The sequence below is a fragment of the Mobula hypostoma genome, chromosome 9 (genome assembly GCF_963921235.1).
Source record: "Mobula hypostoma chromosome 9, sMobHyp1.1, whole genome shotgun sequence".
Lineage (NCBI taxonomy): Eukaryota > Metazoa > Chordata > Chondrichthyes > Myliobatiformes > Myliobatidae > Mobula > Mobula hypostoma.
In genome coordinates, this window is record NC_086105.1 from 143,200,234 (window position 1) to 143,221,463 (window position 21,230).

General features: G+C 47.4%; 1 protein-coding gene across 1 annotated transcript in view; it reads left to right on the top strand.

The window, feature by feature from the left end:
- Positions 1-7,782: 7,782 nt before the first annotated feature.
- LOC134352289 (uncharacterized) overlaps positions 7,783-21,230 on the top strand; it is a 94,087-nt gene continuing 80,639 nt past the window's right edge. Inside the window, exon 1 of the mRNA XM_063059579.1 lies at positions 7,783-7,803. Coding sequence (XP_062915649.1) covers positions 7,798-7,803 — 6 coding nt within the window. The 5' untranslated portion in view covers positions 7,783-7,797. The remainder of the gene's footprint in view (positions 7,804-21,230) is intronic.

Here is a 21,230-nt window from a genome sequence, read left to right on the forward strand (position 1 = left end):
TATGGGGCAACACTAGATAAGTCTGTAAATAACACGCCATTATTTAAACTATGTGGAGATGACCCTGAAAGAGGAAAAAATAACCGAAGGTTATCGGAATGCCTAAATCAGAAATTGGGTCGTGAAATTCGGCCTTTGGGTGGAACCTGGGACTTAGATAAATGTCTGAAGGCAGAGGAAGCAATTTGGAAACGTAATGCCGGACAAAAATGGAAGGTTTTAATGTCTAACTGGAGAAAAACGGCCGAAGATTTAAATAACAGATTTTTTTTTGTCGTGTGCCTGCGTGCGTGCGAGTCGATGCATGAGCGCCTGCGTGTCCGTACATGCGTCCGTGATGATGTCTTTTTCATGGCTTTTACAAGGCGCGGATTATTTTTATTTATTAAAAATAAATCCTTTTATTTTTACGATGTCGAGTTGCGATCTCGACACTCAACCCGACACGGATGGAAAGCGTACTCGGGAGCGGACCCGACTAGTTTCGAACCCGAGAAACGGCGCCGATGTCCCTGCGCCACCAGCCGGCGATTAAATAACAGACCTAAGCAAAATAGTTGGGAGTACAATGCACGTCGCAGAGGAAATAGTGTATGTGACAGTGAAGGAAATTTGAAATCGTGGGAGACATTAAAAGGACTGTGTAAGGATTATGATACGAATAAGGGAAAACAGAATAGGGAAACAAAAGATAGGCAGGTTAAGGATAGACGACAAGGTAAAGATGAAGCTGGCAAAAGGAAAACTGAGGTACCTCTTGACCTATCTGGACTGCCCATGTTGTTTGATGATAATGAGGCTGAGGAGGAGGAGGTCTGGCGTACCCAACTCCAGCCCACGGCGCCGCCATCCCCATATGACGTTACCGCTACCCAACCCCAGCAGCCTCAGAATACACCCTTCTCAAGCCCAATAGTCTCCCGAACCAGGGGACAACTTCGGCAAAGGAAAGGTAATAGTCGCCAGAGGAGGAGGCGACGAAACCTTTTCGACGGAGACGGGCCCCTGGTAGACCCTGAGGCCGATACTGACTATGACTCTGGTGCTGATAATGATGATCCCGAAGACCCTCGTCCACCACCCATACTAGACAAGGTAATAGCGAGTCCGAGGAGACCAAGAGGGAGTGGGATTCCAAGGTAATTTCCTAACAGGACTGTTCCCAATCCTAATGCAGCACAGCAGGACCAAGAGGCTACTATGCAGGTTTATACCCCTTGGAAGCCCTAATAAATGTGTACGAACCTGAGGGATTTCTCGATTTTATGATTGGCACAATCCAAATACTTCAGGCGACACCCCAGGTTCTTTTTAGCTTGTGCTGCATGGCTCTTACCACCGGTGAGCAGGAAAGATGGAAGGAAGCTTTGGGAAATCATGCCAATTGGCAGTCCTTTTCCGCGGCAGTCCCAAACGCAAACCGGGTGAATACCACAAAGGCGGCTCTAAGAAAGGCCTTGCAGCGCCCCCTAGAGATCATTAATGTCCTCGAATGCCGCCCAAAGGCCGGGGAGGGTGGCAGCGATTTTTGGGAGCGCTTCTGCTCCCTCTGCAACCTACGCTGGAGATGCCGCTTATAATGCCGGCAATGCCTCGCCCCAGTTTCAAGAAGGAGGCGGTTGAAGGCATAACCCATCTGATAAATCCTTCTGTAAGCAGGGCATTCTAGTCCCCTACCAGTCCCCTTGCAATACACCTATCTTGCCGGTTCCGAAGCCGGGAAGGCCAGGTTGGCGGTTAGTGCAGTATCTTCGTAAGATTAATGAGATTGTGCAGCCTATATATCCGGTAGTCCCTCATCTTGCTAGGCTTTTAAACAGCATTTCACCGGACTACCAAATTTTTACCAGAGTAGATCTGCAGCAGGCATTTCTTTTTTTGCAATTCCCCTTGTTCCTGAGTCACAGTACCTTTTTGTATTTACCTTTCAAGATCAGCAGTACACTTGGAATAGGTTACCCCAAGGTTTCGTGCACTCTCCCATCATTTTCTCGCAGATGTTGCATACGCAGCTTGGAGATTTACAATTTCCCGGGGGCTCTACCGTAATACAGTACGCAGACGACCTCATACCGGCAAGCCCGTCAGAAACATCAAATGCACATGATACCTATACACTTCTGAATGCCCTGCACTCGTGGGGATACGTGATTCCACACAAAAAGTAAACAGAGCCTAAAGGCAAGTGAGAATTCTGGGATCCCTTTTGAGTGCAACCGAAAGGCAGCTCACGCCTGAAAGGGTGACCCCAATCCTTGCAATCCCCCTGCCCACTACGCCGAAAGACATCCGTGCTCTCCTTGGCCTGGTAAACTTTTGTAGGCAGTGGATTCCAAACGTTGCTCTGTATACAAGACATTTGAGCCCTTTGGTTTCCAGTACGCTTAACAGAAAGAAGCCTTTGAGGAATTGAAGAAATCGCTCTCGAGGGCGCTTGCTCTCAGCCGCCTACTCTATGACCGTCCGTTCCAGCTTTTCGTGAATGTTTTAGATGGCTGCGCCACTGCAGTGCTCACTCAGACACATGGGGATAAACGCAGGCCTGTTGCCCATTATTCCACCAAATTAGACCCCGTAGCGCAGGGATTACCGCCCCCCCCCCACTCGTAGATGCTCCCGGCCATTTACTGCCTAGTTACGGCTGCTTCCAACATCACTCTCCAACAGCCATTACAGTGTATTCGTCCCATACCATTGTAGCCCTGCTGACCTGTCACCAGACCCAACATTTTACCCAGGCCAGACTAAGTCACTATGAGATAGCATTACTTAATAACCCACTCCTAACCTTTGCATACTGTAATGCCATCAACGCCGCTACACTTTCAGAGACGGGCCCCGTTGCGTTGACTAAACCTCCTCATGACTGTCTGCTTTGGAACTATTTCATCACCTCACCGCGCCCCGACCTTTCAAATGCAGCTATTCCAGGGGCACAGGTCACTCTGTACGTGGATGGCAGTTCCGCCGTCTCTGAGACCGGGGGATGCCTCTGCGGCTACGCCGTTGCCGACGGCAACCACAGGCTCGAAAGTGGCGCTCTCCAGCCCCAGTCGCTGCCTAAAAAGCAGAACTTTTTGCTCTCACTCGCGCCTGTATTTTAGCCAATGACAAAAGGGCCAATGTTTATACAGACTCTCGCTACGCATTTGCGGTGGCTCATGATTTTGGGCAACTGTGGGCGCAGCGGGGGTTTCTCACCTCCTCCGGGAACCCCATCCAGAATGCCTCGTATGTAAAGAGTCTCCTCCCCGAAAAATTAGTCATTATTAAAAGTTCGGCTCATCTAAAAGACGAATCTGCAGTGACAAAAGGAAACAACAGGGCCGGCTTGGCAGCCAAGCAGGCTGCGCAGGAGGCGACCATTATAGTGGCCACTGCAGAGCGATTGGCCTTCACCATGACCAAATTAACACGAGCGCCGGACACTCCAGACAGGGCTACAGTTCAAAAACTCCAGGGGGTCGCCCCTAATTCAGAAAAACAACCCTGGAGGACACACGGATGTGCACATTCGGTGTCCACAGGCCTCTGGCATACCCCAGTTGGCCAAATTTGTATTCCTGATGCTTTGTTACCAATGCTTATTAATTGCCCGCATACGGACACCCACCTCGGCAAGGAGGGAATGAGTAATATTTTGCTCCGCACATGGTGATACCCAAGGCAGGAGGAGGCTGCCACAGCAAAAACACAAGCCTGTTTGATTTGCCAAAAGACAACCGCGGGAAAAGGAGTAAAGTGTGCCCCGGGAAAAAAAAAACCCTTGCCAAGTGGTCCTTTTGAATGTATTCAGCTTGATTTTATCGAACTCCCGTGTGTCCACTGTTATAAGTATTGTTTAGTGATTGTAGGTGTGTTCAGTAGATGGATTGAAGCCTTTCCGATCACCAATACTAAAGCTTCCACGGTGGTAAGGTTGTTACTTACAGAGATTATACTAAGATTCGGGGCACCCAGACAGATAATGGCCCTCATTTTGAGGGGAAAATAAATAAAAAGCTGTGCGAGATGCTGCACATTGAACAGCAGTTTCATTGTACCTACCACCCGAAGGCTGCAGGAATAGTGGAACGGGCTAACGGCACCCTGAAAGATAAGCTGGCTACGTTAATGTCCGAAACCGGACTGAGCTGGCTGAATCTTCCGTTAGCTTTATACCATATGAGAATTACCTCACATTCCACTACAGGGGTATCTGCAACTGAAATTATTTATCGATGTCCTGGAAGGACCCTACGGGACGCAAACACGCAGCCTCCCACCCAAATTGACCTTAATGTCACGGGGGATGAATTGCAGAAGTACTTTTGCCAAATAACATCTGTCTATATACTAAAACCCTCATGATCTGTCTGTCTGTTTGTGACCTCCAACTAGCGCAAACGGTGCATTACAGCTGAACATTTTAGCGAAATTGCATTAAAATGTGCTAACTTACAGAATGCAGGCAAAGTTCAGGGTTATATATTCGTATAAAATTGCTCATTCGCCAAAAATCAACAGACTTACAGACTAGACGAGAGTCGATCCGACGTTCTCGGAGTCGGTTAGCCTGGTGGCTGGAGAGACCAAAGACGCTATTTGCGTCATCCCTCGCCGCCAATTCGTCGTTTATCCTGTCACAGAGACCTTGTCGAAACACTTCCTGGAGTGCCTCGTCATTCCACCCCGAGTCGGCCGCTAGTATCCGGAAGTCTATGGAGTATTCGGCTACACTTCGTGAGCCCTGACGGGGAGTCAGTAGGCGCTTAGCGGCGTCCTTACCGCGAATGGGATGTTCAAAAATCTTCCTCATTTCAAAGATGAAGGTTGGAAAAGCAGAGCAGGTCTCTGGCTGGTTATCCCAAATCGCGGTGGGCCATGCTGAGGCCTTCCCTCGCAACAACCCCGTGATAGATGCTATCTTTGATCTGTCCGTGGCGTCCTTACATGGCTGCTGCTCAAAAACCAGGGAGCATTGCAGTAAGAAAGCCCGGTACTTCCCTAGGTCCCCAGCGTAGGGTTCCGGTTCGGGTACGTGCGGCTCTCTTCGTGATCGTGATGCCGACCCATCGGGCGTTGCTTTCCCAGGCTGTTTTGGTCAGACCAGGTTCTCGGAAGGGACGGAGTAAGCGGAGCGGATACTCGGTCGGCCTGCTCACTGACTTTCTCTACCAAGAAGGACGGCAGTCTGAGACCATGTATTCCTTATGGGGATCTTAACAAGATTACCATTACATGTCATTACCCCTGACCATTAATGAACTCCTCCTGTGATTTATTGCAAGCAGCCAAATTTTTCACTAAACTGGATCTCTGGAATGCCTACTACATAACTCAGATTCGTCAGGGTGAAGAATGGGGGACGGCGTTGAATACTCATACCGGGGATTATGACTACATAGTTATGCCCTTCGGGCTTGCCACCCGCAGTTTCTTGGGCATTTATTAATACTGCCTTGAGGGAGATGTTAAACAAGGTTGTCCTTCTGTATTTAGACGATATTTAGATTTGTTTTCAAGTTCATATCAGGAACGTGTCCCATGTTCGTCAGGTTCCTCCGTGTTTATTAGATAACAAATTATTTGTCAAGCTAGAGAAGTGTGAAGTTCATGTTCCCAGTGTCTCCTTTTTAGGAGTTGATCAACATTTCCCAAGTAGACCTATTAACGGATCCGGATAAAATTCGTACCGTTCAGGACAGGCCCACTACTACTTCTGCCAAGCAAATTAAGAAATTAGTAGGGTTTGCCGAGATAGAACATAGAAGACTACAGCGCAGGAACATGCCTTTTGGCCCACAATTTTGTGCCGAAGCTACTAGAAGATCACATCAAAGCTCTCAAACTAATCCCTCCGAGCTATTAACTATTCTTCCATCTTCCTTAAATCCACGTACCTATCCAAACGGTTCGTAAAAACGGCTGATATATTCACCTGTGAGTCGACTGGGGTGATATACTGCGTCCGGTGCTCCCGATGTGGCCTTTTATATATTGGTGAGACCCGACGCAGACTGGGAGACCGCTTTGCTGAACATCTACGCTCTGTCCGCCAGAGAAAGCAGGATCTCCCAGTGGCCACACATTTTAATTCCACATCCCATTCCCATTCTGACATGTCTATCCACGGCCTCCTCTACTGTAAAGATGAAGCCACACTCAGGTTGGAGGAACAACACCTTATATTCCGTCTGGGTAGCCTCCAACCTGATGGCATGAACATTGACTTCTCTAACTTCCGCTAGGCCCCACCTCCCCCTCGTACCCCAGCTGTTACTCCTTTTTATGCACACATTCTTTCTCTCACTCTCCTTTTTCTCCCTCTGTCCCTCTGAATATACCTCTTGCCCATCCTCTGGGTCACCCCCCCCCCCCCATCTTTCTCCCTAGGCCTCCTGTCCCATGATCCTCTCGTATCCCCTTTTGCCTATCACCTGTCCAGCTCTTGGCTCTATCCCTCCCCCTCCTGTCTTCTCCTATCATTTTGCATCTCCCCCTCCCCCTCCAGCTTTCAAATCCCTTACTCACTCTTCCTTCAGTTAGTCCTGATGAAGGGTCTCGGCCTGAAACGTCGACTGCGCCTCTTCCTATAGATGCTGCTTGGCCTGCTGCGTTCACCAGCAACTTTGGTGTATGTTGCTTGAATTTCCAGCATCTGCAGAATTCCTGTTGTTTATGATATATTTGCCTCTACTACCATAGCAGGCAGCGCATTTCAGGCATCTACCATACACTCTGAGTAAAAAAAAACTTACCCAACACATTCCCCTCGAACCTATCACCGCTCACCTGCATATATGCCCTCTGGTAACAGGTATTTCAATCATGAGAAACAGGTACCCACCTGCGTACTCCATCTATGCCTCTCATAATCTTATAATCCTCTTTGAGATCTCCCCTCAGCCTCCGCCCTTCCAGAGAAAACAACCCAGGTGTTTCAGGCCTCTCGTGATAGATCACGCCCTCTTAACCAGGCAGCATCCTGGTGAACCTCTTCTGCACCTGCTCCAATGTCCAACCATCCTTCCTATAGTGGAGCGACCAGGATTCCGCTCACTGGTTCAAAGGTTCAAAGGTCTAATTCAATGTCAGAGATTGGTTGGTTGGTTGCAATCCAACTCTGAAAAACTGCAGCGAAGGTCTGCCTTCTTCATCTTCAGTGCGACCCTCGGTGAAAATGAAATGTCGTGCTCCCGCTCAGTGATTGGTCCAACCATAATGTTCTCTTCCATTTCACAGTCGAACGGACCTGTATAGGCACCGGTTAAGTTAAAATGTAGTCAGGTTGATGTCAAATAACCTCTAACTTAATACGCTAACTTTTCAACCAGATACTGCCACCTTTCCTGTGCCTTTCTAGAATACTCTTTCACGCGAGTGAAATATGGATTGTCACCTCTTTCCCGAAAGGAACACAATGTTATTTGCTCTGATACGCGTATTGTTGAATTTGCAGCCGTGAGGAGTGACTACAATTGTTGCTACCGCCAACCCTGAGTTAACGTCTGTCCAGTTGTAGGACGGGGCATTACGGTAGGTCCGAGTTCGCTCAGTTTTTGCCCTGGAATCCTGGTCCTGATTGCTGGGAAGAAACCGTAAGTCAAAAGGATCCGGGAGATGTCGCTCGCCGGTGTTTACTCACTGGATACTGTGACTTTCGTGCTTCTCTGCGCCCTCACCGCCCTATTTCTCGCTTATTTTCTCAATGGGTCTAAATATGACCGGGGGCTCAACTTCCCCCCGGGACCCACTCCTCTTCCGATCATCGGGAACCTCCACCACCTGGATCTAAAGAAGCCCCACCTAAGCCTCATGGAGGTAAGAGCAGTCGCGACCCAGACCAGCAATTGTTGGACACTGTGTACCGGTCCTACCAAGCGCCTTGGAATGTTAGCGATTAAACTCGGTAGTCCAAGAAACACACTAGAAAGCTTACGCAGCTCTTTACTTTCACAACTTCCAGAACAAATTCCCATTGTCAAAAGTATTCAAATAATACCCACACTAGATAAACCAGCTCAGGGTACACCAAGACACTTTCTTCACCAAAGATTTTTAATCGAAATGATTTTTCGTAAAACATAAACATTTGCGAGAATAAACCGTACAACGCCTTTCGATTCCTACGTCCGGAGTTCAGAGTATAATACATGGAGGTTAGAAAAATAGAGGGCTATGGGGAAGCCTAGGTAATTCTAAGGTTACGGACATGTTCGGCACAAGGTTGTGGGCCGAAGGGCCTGTATTGTGCTGTAGGGTTTCTATGTTTCTGTGCTTCCGAAAGAGTGTGCCTTCCCGGTGAGCTGCATGGGGTCCGGTTTACTCCCATAGTCCAAAAGACGAATCGGTTAGTAAGTTAATTGGTCGATACAAATTGCCCTATTATTAAGCCAGGGTTAACTGGCTGGGTTGCAGAGTGGTGCAGCTTGTTCGGTCAGAAGAACTTGCGCTGCGCTAAACAAATACATTAATAAATTAATTAATTAGATGGATGAAATGAAGACCTTCAGCCACCCTGAATGTTGGAAGCAACTGTAGAGGAGAGTTCAGAATGGTAGGTCTACACTCATTAGCTACAGGAGTGGGAGCCGGTGTGGTCTTCTGCTGCTGCAGCCCATTCACTTCAAGATTCGACATTTTGTGCATTCAGAGATGTCCTTCTGCACAGCACTGTTGTAACACGTGGTTATTTCAGTTACCATCGTCTACTTGTCAGCTTGAATCAGCCTGGCCATTCTCCTCTGACCTCTCTCATTAACAATACATTTTTGTCCACAGAACTACCACTCGCTATGCTTTTTTAAAAATTTTTGCACCATATTCACTCTAAACTGAAAATCCCAGGAGATCAGCAGTTTCTGAGATATTCAAAGTACCCTGTCTGAAACAAATAATCACTCCACGGTCAAAGTCATTTAGATCACATTTCTTCCCCATATTGATGTTCGGACGGAACAACAACTGAACCTCTTCCCCATTTCAGCCTGCTTTTATGCACTGAGTTTCTGCCACATGATTGGTTGATTCGATATTTCACTAACGGGCAGGTGTATCTGTGTACTCAGTAAAGTGGCCACCGAGTGTAGTTTCTGGGCTGTACACTAGTGGCCATTTCCACTGAAGTGGTGGTATCAATGAATATTAAAAACAATGTTTTATTTGCTTAATTAATTAATTGCTGATGGAAACTGGTTCCCACTGTTTCAGCTGTCTGAGAAATATGCTCCAATTTTCAGCATCGAGCTTGGGACAATGAGAGCCTGACTGGCAAAGAGACAGTAGAGAACGCTGTTATCAACCATCCAGATAAGCTTGGAGGCAGAGCTCACGTCCCGATGTTTGATAATTTAACACGCGGTTATGGTGATTCTCACCATCACTATCATCAAACCTGTGTTGACACTTGGTTGCATCGTTACTCTGCTCAGTTCAGTCTTGTTGGGGGCTTGTTATTCTAAGATGTAAAGCTACAAAGGTTTCAAAGGTACATTTAATGCCAGAGAAATATAAACAATATACATCCTGAAATGCTTTTTCTTCGCAACCATCCACGAAAAACAGAGAAGTGCCCCCAAAGAATGAATGACAGTTAAATGTTAGAACCCCAAAGGCCTCCCCAGCACCCCTCCCTCCCGCGCGTAAGCGACAGCAAGCAACAATCCCCCCCTCCCCCCACCGGCAAAAAAAAGCATCGACACCCGTCACTGAGCACTCAAGTGTGAGCAAAGCAACAGAAAAGACATAGACTTGCAGTACTCCAAAGACTACTTATTCACCCGGTACTCGACATACCACAAGCTCTCTCTCTCGCTAATAAGGGAGAAGGAGGTGTCTCCGGTTCTCCGCGAGAGGGAAGACATAACAAACAACTGGCTCGTTTATGATGATACAAGTCCGCTGGGTCGTTTTTTCTTTCCGAGCTCTGTGCCCAAAGATCTCGGGTCTCTGGGCCCACAGCCTTAGACCTTCCATCTCCCATGGCACACCAATCTCCTGCCCGAACACCGACCATCGATCCGTCCGTTTCCAGAACCACGAGATCTCGGCAGTCCGATGGCAAGATGAGCCCTCAGGCCGCGACCTTGATGTGCCGAATTACGGCCACCTGTGAAATCCCGAGAGCGGGTCCTAGACCCGCAAAGAACCGTGGTCAGCGTGGTGTAACTCCGGGTCGGGGTCTTGAAAAGAACCCTGAAAGGTAAAAATAGAGAGATTAAAGACGGAAATCGAGCTGTTTCCGAAGGTGCAAACAAAGGAGTCGCCAATAGACACCATGATCCTCCTAAGCTCCTCCTCCCAAGGGTCTTAGGCACAACATCAACGGACAAGATTTTGCAGATACTGAAAATCCGGAGCAAGGCACACACAGGATTCAGCAGATCAGACAGCAACTATGGAGAGCAATTAAGAGTCATTGTTTCAGGCCAATACCTTTCATTGTGACTGCACGGAAGGGAGGGGAAGCCAGAATAAGAAGGAGGGGGAGGGAAAGGGGAACAAGATGGAATTTGTAAGTGAAGTCAATTGAGGGGAACGTGGGTGGGTGGGAGAAGAGCGTGGAAGAACTGGAAAACGGAGAGGTCAGGTGAGTGGAATGTTAGGTGAATCGGGGGTGGGGTGGGGTTGGGGGTGGGGGGGATCGATGAAGTGAGAAAATGCGAGCAACTTCAAGAATGATTGGTAACCAGGCCTTTGCAAACTGTGCTAAATTTAGTCTCATTGTACCCAGGTGATTTATCTCTATGGAAAAGTTCATTGGTGTACAGAGGGAGTGTGGTACTGTCAGTGATGTTGTGAGTCACAAAGTTGCGTTTCTTCTATCGGGGCCTGGAAAAGATTTTGCGACAGTATTTTGAAGGATTTGATACCTCTGCCAACGTTGCTCCTAGTAATGTAACACAGGGGTACTGATGATTCAGTACTGACCATTTGGCCAATCGAGTCTGCTCCGCTATTCAGTCGGGGCTGATCCAATTCTACCAGTCATCTCCACTCTCCTGCCTTCTCCCCGTACCCTTTGATGCCCTGGCTAATCGAGAACCTATCTATCTCTGCCTTAAATGCACCCAATGACTTGGCTTCCACAGCCGCTAGTGGCAAAAAATTGCACAGATTTACCACCCTCTGATTAAAGTAATTTCTCCGCATGTCTGTTCTAAATGGACGTCCTTCAACCTTGAAGTCGTGCCCTCTGGTACTGGACTCCCCTACCATGGGAAATGACTTTGCCATATCTAATCTGTTCGGGTCTTTTAACATTTGGAATGTTTCTATAAGATTCCACCTCATTCTCCTCAACTCCAGGGAATACATAGTCATAGTCATACTTTATTGATCCCAGGGGAAAATTGGTTTCTGTTACAGTTGCACCATAAATAAATAATAGTAATAGAACCACAAATAGTTAAATAGTAATATGTCAATTATGCCAGTAAATTATGAAATAAATTCAGAACCAGCCTATTGGTACAGGGTGTCTGACCCTCCAAGGGAGGAGTTGTAAAGTTTGATGGCCACAGGCAGAAATGTGGATAAATGTGAAGTTATCCACTTTGGTGGCAAAAATAGGAAAACAGATTATTATCTGAATGGTGGCCGATTAGGAAAAGGGAAGGTGCAACGAGACCTGGGTGTCATTATACACCAGTCATTGAAAGTGGGCATGCAGGTACAGCAGGCGGTGAAAAAGGTGAACGGTATGCTGGCATTTATAGCGAGAGGATTCAAGTACAGGAGCAGGGAGGTACTACTGCAGTTGTACAAGGCCTTGGTGAGACCACACCTGGAGTATTGTGTGCAGTTTTGGTCCCCTAATCTGAGGAAAGACATCCTTGCCATAGAGGGAGTACAAAGAAGGTTCACCAGATTGATTCCTGGGATGGCAGGTCTTTCATATGAAGAAAGACTGGATGAACTGGGCTTGTACTCATTGGAATTTAGAAGATTGAGGGGGGATCTGATTGAAACGTATAAGATCCTAAAGGGATTGGACAGGCTAGATGCGGGAAGATTGTTCCCGATGTTGGGGAGGTCCAGAACGAGGGGTCACAGTTTGAGGATAGAGGGGAAGCCTTTTAGGACCGAGGTTAGGAAAAACTTCTTCACACAGAGAGTGGTGAATCTGTGGAATTCTCTGCCACAGCAAACTGTTGAGGCCAGTTCATTAGCTATGTTTAAAAGGAAGTTAGATATGGCCCTTGTGGCTACAGGGGTCAGGGGGTATGGAGGGAAGGCTGGGTTCTGAGTTGGATGATCAGCCATGATCATAATAAATGGCGGTGCACGCGCGAAGGGCCGAATGGCCTACTCCTGCACCTATTTTCTATGTTTCTATGTTTCTATGTTTCTAAATGACTTCCTATGACGCTCTGTGCTGCATCTTGGAGGAATGAGTCTCTGGCTGAATGTACTCCTGTGCCCACCCAGTACATTATGTAGTGGATGGGAGACATTGACCAAGATGGCATGCAACTTAGACAGCATCCTCTTTTCATTTGCTTGTGTTCTTGATGTTGAGTGATTAGTTGTGGCTCCTCCTCTCTGTTTGGTATTGCTTGTGATTAGGCCAATCACAGTCGTGTCATCTACAAATTTGGTGATTGACTTTGTAGCATGAGCGAGAATGCAGGGATAGGTGAAGAGAGAGTGGAGAAGAGGGTTCAGTGCACACCTCTGTGGGGCACCAGTATTCAGGGTTGGGGGAGGGGTGTTGATGTGTATTTGTCTGGTTTCACCATGTGGGAAAGATTAGAGAGGAGGTATGAGATATAATTACAGGTTGATATCCTTAGACCTAGATTTTGGAGCTTGACAGTCAGCTTGTTTGGTTGTGTTTTATTAAACTGTAATTCATGAAATACATGTGCTGACGTAAGTGTCTTTGTGATCTCGGTGTTCCAAGACAGTATGATGGGCGACAGGAATGAAGTCCTCAGTTGATCTATTCACCTTGTAGACAAACTGGGGCTTGTGCAAGGTAGCTGGCATGATATCCTTAATGTGAGACGTGACCAATCTTTCCAAGCACTTGGCTGCTATGGGAGTGAGTGCCACTGGTCTGTAGTCAGTAGGTCATATTGCTGCTGACGTCCTGGAGGTTGGTAAGATGGTGGCTGCTTTGAAGCATGCTAGTACATACCTGGGGCAGAGAGAAGTTGTAAACACCCATTCAGACTTCCTTCTATTTCAGAACAAATATATTGATATCAATATTTTTATGTTACAGCTTTATAATCTGTTTCCCATACTGGGATTTCTATCAGGTGCACATAAGAAAGTGCAGAAGAATGGGAAATTAGTTTTGGGGGTTGTCAAAGGCTTTGTAACAACGAACTACCAGACACTGGATGCAAATGATCCAAGGAGCTTTAATTGATGTGTTCATGATAAAACAGCAGCAGGTATGCTCCACACCAACTCATAGTTTGCATGCTACCCTTTTTTATAGAATTCCAGATTTATTTAGGTACTTCGAATTTAATCACTCACTGACCTTGGTGAGATTTGCACACGTCTCTGGTTCATTGAAATCACAATCCAACATGCTGTGCAATATTGGACTGTTACAATGTTATAACGATTGTAACGTGTTTTATTGGCAAGGGACATTTAATTGTGATGACATTCTGGAACTCCTTTTCCCTACCAGAGATATTGGTTGGGATTTGAACACCTACCATGGGTTCAGTGCTTTGTTCAGCATGAATTGGTCAATAGACTTTCATAATGATTGTAATTCTTTACCACAGATGGTTATGGAGGCCTAGTCATTGACTACATTTGAAGTGTACATTAGCAGCTTCTTTATTCATAAGAGTGTCAAAGCTTATGGGAAGAAGGTAGCAGAATTGAGAGGAGTAATAAATCCACCATGATGGGATGGCAGAGCAGACGCAATGAGCTGAATGGCTTAATTCTGCTCCTGTGTCTTTATGGTTTTATGGTCTTTTACAGGAATCAGATAACCTAAATACATATTTCCACGAAAACAGCTTGATATTCACAGCAACCACAGGTGAGGCTTCTAAACAGGATAAGATAATGGTGTAAGTTTTGTGATCCTATGTGCCTGGAATGTTGCTGCAAGCAGTTGTCTTATTGCACCCGTGCATACACTTACTTGAACATCTGATGATAATCTCGACCCGAGATGAAGATACACGCTATGAAAGAATACAGTAAATGAAAAATGTTCGTAAAGTATCTAAAAGAATTTCATTGGAACTTTATCATTCAAGGTGTAACCTTGAGATGTTGATACTACCCAGCCTAACACAGACTAAGTCTTCTGAACCATTGAGCACATCTATATCGAATACCAATATATGAAAGTAGCATCCATTCTCATAGACCCCCAACATCCAGGCCATGTCCTCGTCTCTCTACTACCATTGGCAGGACATTCAGAAGCCATAGGCCCCACACTAGGAGCAGTTATTATTTGTCTCATTTTTTTCTTAAAATGATGTTGTGTTTCTATAAACGCCTGCAAGAAAATGCATCTCAGAGTAGTAAATGTTCACGCATATGTACTTTTATACCAAATTGTTTTCGAAATTTGGACTTTTGCGGTCAAGGCTAAGAGATTTAAATGGTATCTCAGGGAGACTTTTCTCACCCAGAGATGGTGAGGCTCTACAATAAAGGTATTTTGAAATTATTGAGACAACTGTATTGTGATAAGCTTAATGAAGGAGTAATGTTTTAAGAAGTTGCTTTGTTCATGGCTGACACAGAAGTCAGAGCTCCACTGAGAAATTGGCATGCTGCCATCAACTTAAGTCTCAACGTGCACAAGACCAAAGTAGTGACTGTGCACTTTAGGAAGGTACAGGCTGACTGACCACTCCTCACTGCATGTACAGTACATGGCTCAACTATGGAGAAAGTCAGGAGCACCATTTCTAGGAAAGGGTTTTCTGGGAATGAACATAATGAGCGATCTCAATACCACTTCAGATTTTCCACTTGCTGAGGAGATTGAAGCAAGCGAGTCTCCTCTCAATTTTTACAGGAGCACCATCGAGAGTGTCCTGACTAGCTGCATCATTGAATGGTACAGGAACTGCAAGGGATCTGACTGCAGGTCACTACAAATGATTGCAAAGACTTCTGAGAAGATTATTGGAGCTTCTCTTCCACCCACCAGAAATATTTATCAGGAGCGCTGTCTACACAGAGCCCTTGGCATTTTCAATGACACTTCTCATCTGTCCGACAATCTTCTTGACCCCATACCATCAGGCAGCAGATACAGTAGCTGTGATTTGGACAAGAACCATGTGGATTTGAAATACCACGCCATAAGACTACTGAACTTCCAGCAGTCACCAAGGTCTCATCACACGTGAAGTGCCAGTAGCATTATACTCTTTACCTTATAACTTGTGTCATAAATGCTCATTATTTGTTAATTTGATAGTGTTAATATTACTTCATGCGTGAATTTTCTGTTCTGTGCAGCTTGGTCTGAAGCAATGTTGCTTCATTTAGATGAATAACAATGAACTGAACCTGAACATCAATTTTAAGAAAAGTGAGTGACAGAGAGGGAATTCCAGAGGCCAATGCTCTGCTGGACCAGCTTCTAGCCTTCATGTGTAGCTTACCTACTAAACCTAGCAAAACTCTTTCAGCTGACAGCAGAAGGGGCAAAGGTAGGTTTTTGATACCTTAAAACCATTTGCTTCCGGCAGCAGAGGCTCGTCAGCTGTGCTTGGCAGCCCATCTAGGAAAAGGAAAACTGTTTTTAAAACTCCACTGCATTGCAGCTAGACCCAATAGGTAATCCCAGCAGCAGGAACTCCTACGTCGATCTCCTGATCAGGGAAGAGCGGGGGCTGGAATCCATTCTGGCATTCAAAGGGAGATATACCGATGGACGACGTCTGGAGGTTATTGTGGGCGATCGCTGCCCAAACCATCTGGGAGCTCCAGGACGTGGGTTTGGAAGAGGCAAGACAGCGCAGGGTTGTCTCCAACTCCTGGTTCACTCCCAGTCTGGCCATTGGATTGGGGTGGAATCCAGATGAGAGGCGGCCCGTGGCTCCTACAAGAGAGTAGAAAGCCTTCCAAAAGCGGGAAGTGATCTGTGGTCTACGATCAGACACTGTCTTGAGGAAAGGTATGGAACCTGAACACATGTTGAATCATGGGTATAGCAGTCACAGGAGCCGATGGGAGCTAGGGGAGGGCAATGAGGTCGGCAGCTTTGGAAAATCGATCCACAGCGACCAAAATTGTAGCGATTCCATAAGATGGGGGCAGACCAGTGATGAATTCCACTGAGAGGTGGGACGAATGGCGGTGGGGCACAGGCAGTGGACAGGCCCGCGGGACGCTGGCATGATGTCTTGTTCCAAGCCCAGGCAGGAGAGGCAGATACAAAATCGTAGACATCCTGGGACATAGACGGCCGCCAAAGTTGTCTCTTTATACACTCCCGAGTCCGTTCAATTCCCAGATGTCCAGCCAGACGGGTGGAGTGACCCCATTTCGACACTTTGGAACGTACCGCAGCAGGCACAAACAGTCGGTTGGGAGGTCCCCCATCCGGGCATGGATCTGATTGTTGGGCGGCCCTCGCCTCTGCCTCTATTCCTCAGATCACCGGAGCAGTGATACACGGGCGAGGAAGAATAGGTTCTGGATCGGCATTGTCTTCAGATCCGTCGAACTGCCGGGAGAGAACGTCAGCCTTTGCATTCTTGCTACGGGGATGATAGGCGAGGATGAAATTGAACTGTGTGAAGGGAGCCTACCGGGCTTGACGAGAATTGAGTCTCTTAGCAGCCTGGATATAGGAAAGGTTCTTGTGATCTGTCCAGACCAAGAATGGATGCTCTGCCCCCTCCAGACAGTGTCGCCGTTCCCCCAGGGCCTCCTTGACAGCTAGAAGTTCCTGATTCCCAACATCGTAATTCCTCTCGGCCGGAGTCAAACGACGGGAAAGAAAGGCACAGGGGTGCAGCCGGCTATCCGCAGACGAACGCTGAGAGAGGACCGCTCCAATGCCGACATCGGATGCATCCACCTCGACAATGGGTGGCTGAGATGGGTCTAGGTATTGCAGCAGAGGGGCAGTGGTGAAACGTCGCTTTAGCTCTGAAAATGGTTGGTCGGCATCATCCGCCCAATGGAATCCTGCCGAGGTCTTCTTGGTGAGTGCATTAACTGGAGTCGCAACAGAGCCGAAATTCCGGATGAAGCGGCGATTAATCTTAGCAACCCCCATGAAGCGCCGTACCTGTTTGACTGCAGACGTTTTGGGTCGCTCTGCAACTGCCTGAACTTTACTAGGGTCCATTTGAATACAAGATGGGGCAAGTATATAGCCCCAAAACGACAAATGGTCTTCAAGGAATTCACATATTTCAGGCTTGGCGCACAGGTTATTTTCAAGAAGCCATCTGAGAACTCTCCGGACACGCTGGACGTACTCCTGATGAGAACGGGAAGAGATAAGGATGTCATCTAACTACACAAACACAAACTGGTTCAACATGTCGCTGAGCACATCATTAACCAAGGCCTGGAATTCAGCGGGGGCTTTTGTCAGACCAAAAGACATCAGCGGGTACTCATAACGGGCCCATGGTCAATGCCTCCTTGATGTATTCCTCCATGGCCACCGTTTCAGGACGAGAGAGGGAAAAGAGCCGGCCCCGGGGAGGTGCCAGGTAGGAGGTCTATGGCACCGTCGTATGGCCGGTGTGGGGGCAGGGCGGTGGCCTTTCTTTTACTGATGTGACGAGAATACACATAAAATTAAGATGTTTGCTGGCCTGGTTTAGCATCAGTGACATCAGCAAGTGGTCTGCCACCTGCCCTCAGGGGAAGGAGAGATAAGGAACAATGGAGCAGCGTCTGGAGATGTGTAATGAAGGGATGTGGGAGGAAGAGCTGTCTGGAGCGGCTCCCCCCTTTGAACCTTGAACTGTTTGAAGTGATGGACAGGCGATACCCCAGCAGGGGGATAAAAAGGGACCGGTTCGCTAAGGCAGGACACACACACACGCCACCCGAGGTAACGAGACCCTGGAAGCGGTGCGCCTCTCACGAGTGGGTGAGAAGTACCAGACAACGACCAGGGTGGAAAGGTACGATCAGCGGGAACCCGGTGTGTGTCCGCCCTTGCCTGGGTGCCGGGTTCACTGCAGAGGATCGACCGCATCTGGAGGAGGGGTCACAGTCGGTGACCTCAGGTGACATCACCAAGGACCTGCCCAAAATCTGCTTGTGAGCCATCTCGCCGGTCTGTGAGTGAAGCCGTTCTGAATGATCAGTTGTTCCTGTTCTATCTCTCTCTTCCCCCAACGTTGTCCATCGCCAGGGCAACGATTACTGCGAACTGAACTACAAACTGGACTGAACTTTGAGCCACTTTTAAATTTGGTCATTTACCCCTAGACAACGATAGAGCTTGATTGATGCTGTTATCTTAATTCTGTGCACATGTGTGGTTATCATTGTTGAACTGTTGCATTTATTATCCTTTCGATTACTGTGTTGCTTGTTTCTTTAATAAAACTTTCTTAGTTCTAGTACTCCAGACTCCAACTGAGTGATCCATTTCTGCTGGTTTGGCAACCCAGTTACGGGGTATGTAACATAAGTGGGGTTCTCGTCCGCGATTTTGAACGCTAAATTTGGGACGGAGTAAATTGATTGGGTTAAAATTCCCGAAAGAAAGAAAAGACAAACAGCAGAAATGGAGGCTGAGGAATTTATAAAGGCGCCGACCTTGGAGGCATTAGAGGATGCCAGGAAATCGGAATTGGTAGCTGTGGCCAAACGGTTGAATCTTGCTAAGGTGAAGTCGACAATGAGGAGAGAGGAGATACACAGAGCTATTGTAGAGCACTATGTATCTAAAGGTATGTTTCCCCAAGGTGAACTGGGGGTGGTGTCTATTGAAAAACCTGCTGGAGATGCGGTACAGGTACAGCTTGAAAAACTGAGACTCGAGCACGAGTTCCGGGTACGGCAGTTAGAACACGAAGAGAAGCAGTTAGAAAGGCGGGAGAAAGAGAAAGAGATAGAAAGGCAAGAGAGAGAAAGACAGTTGGAGAGAGAAGAGAGAGAGAGGGACAGACAGTTAGAGAGAGAGGAGAAAGAGAGGCAATGGGAGCGAGAAGAGAGAGGGAAATAGAAAGTGAAAAGACGGAACGAAATGAAACAAGGGAAAGTGAGGGAGCTGAGGCAGACTTAGCATTAGCATTAGCCGGGGGGACTTTATACAGGCACAGGAGCGGGACGAGGAGCTGATGGATTTTGCAGAGACAGCTCTCTCCGAGGCAGAATTAAAAAAGGAGCCAGTAGGCTATTATGTAAAAGAGGGAGTACTAATGAGGAAATGGAGACCACCTACTGTGCCCGCAGATGAGGAATGGGGAGTTGTACACCAGGTGGTAGTGCCGAAGATTTATAGGGGCGAGATTTTTAACCTGGCCCACAAGGTACACCTCGGTGGACACTTTGGGGTGAGGAAGACAGTCGACAGAATTATGAAAGACTTTTACTGGCTAAACATGAGGAAAGATATTGTTGAATACTGTAGGCGATGTCATTTGTGTCAGGTAGTAGGGAAGCCAAATCAGGTCCTGCCTAAAGCGCCCCTTCGACCGATACCCGCTTTCGGGGAACCTTTTTCCCGAGTCATTGTGGATTTTGTCGGTCCCCTGCCCAGAACTGCGAGTGGGCGGGAGTATGTGATGACCATGATGTGCGCCGCCACCAGGTTTCCGGAGGCTGTGCCCCTGGCAAGCGTGAAAGCGCCCGCCGTGGTAAAGGCGCTTGTGAAATTTTTCACTACGGTAGGGCTGCCCAGGGAAATCCAGTCGGATCAGGGGAGTGTCTTCACATCTCACACATTCCGACGGATGTTGGATGAGATGGGAGCAAAACAGATTTTAGCCTCTGCGTACCACGCTGAGTCACAAGGGGCGTTGGAACGATTCCACGCCACCTTAAAGACAATGATTAAAATTTATTGTCAAGAAAACGCTAGGAGCTGGGATGATGCTTTGCCCCTCCTCTTATTTGCCGTGAGGGAAACGGTCCAAGAGTCATTGGGGTTCAGCCCATTCGAGCTCGTCTTCGGTCATCGGCCCAGAGGACCCCTGACCTTACTCAAAGAGCAATGGTCCAGTCCGGCAGTTCAAGTTAATGTGATTGATTATGTCTTAAAATTTCGTGAGAGGCTGGAAAGGATCTGTGACCTTGCCAAAAAAATCTGCGGCACTCCCAGACTAAAATGAAAAAATGGTATGATAGGCGAGCCCGCGAAAAGAGTTCCAAGTGGGCGATCGGGTCTTAGTTCTGTTCCCAGTGGTAGCCAACCCCCTTCAGGCGAGATTCCACGGTCCGTACAAGGTAACTAAGAAGATAGACCCTTTGAACTATGTTATCGAAACGCCGGACAGGCGTAAACCCACACAGTTGGTACACATTAACATGTTAAAAGCCTACCACGATCAGACAGAAAACCCGGTTGGTGTTATCACGGAAATTACTGAGACTGGAGAGTCGAATGAGACGGGGAAAACCCATCTTGAAAAGGTGAATATGGTGCCGACCCGATTGGAGAACTCTATTGTTCTGGCTAATCTTGCTGACAAAGTCTCTCACCTAATCCCCGAACAAAGCGAATCTTCAGAAGAAGTAATTAAACGACTCGCACCTGTGTGTTTGATTGTCCCGAGGAAATGCAAAGAACTGGGACGTTGGGTGATGTCTGTTACAATAGGGCAGCCTAGTAAAGAACACTCATATATAATGAGTAATTCAGTGACTAAAGGGCTGATGAACACAAAGGTGTGTATTGGCAATTTATACGGCTGTCTGAAGCCAGCTTGATAGTGAACCTTGAAAAAAATGAATTCGGCCACACGAGGGTCACTTACCTGGGAATTGTGGTGACACAGGGGCAGCTGGCAGCGATGCAACCCCGACAGACAAGAGGGCCCTCAGAAGGCTCTTGGAGATGGTGGGGTACTGCAGGAAGTTTTGCAATAACTCTGCGGTCAATACCCGTCCCCCTCCTACTAAGCCCTTGCGAGAGAAAACTGAGTCGGAATGGGACGACCCTTGTTATTGTGGTCCGGGACAAAACCAAATGAGAGGTTACATTGGTCGCAATTCATCAGTGTTTTTGGCCACTATGAAGTTTGCTGAGTTGGAGCCTGGTCTAAGGGATTATTAATAACACGTGTAAAAGGAACAGAAAATGCGATGTCTGTCTGTCA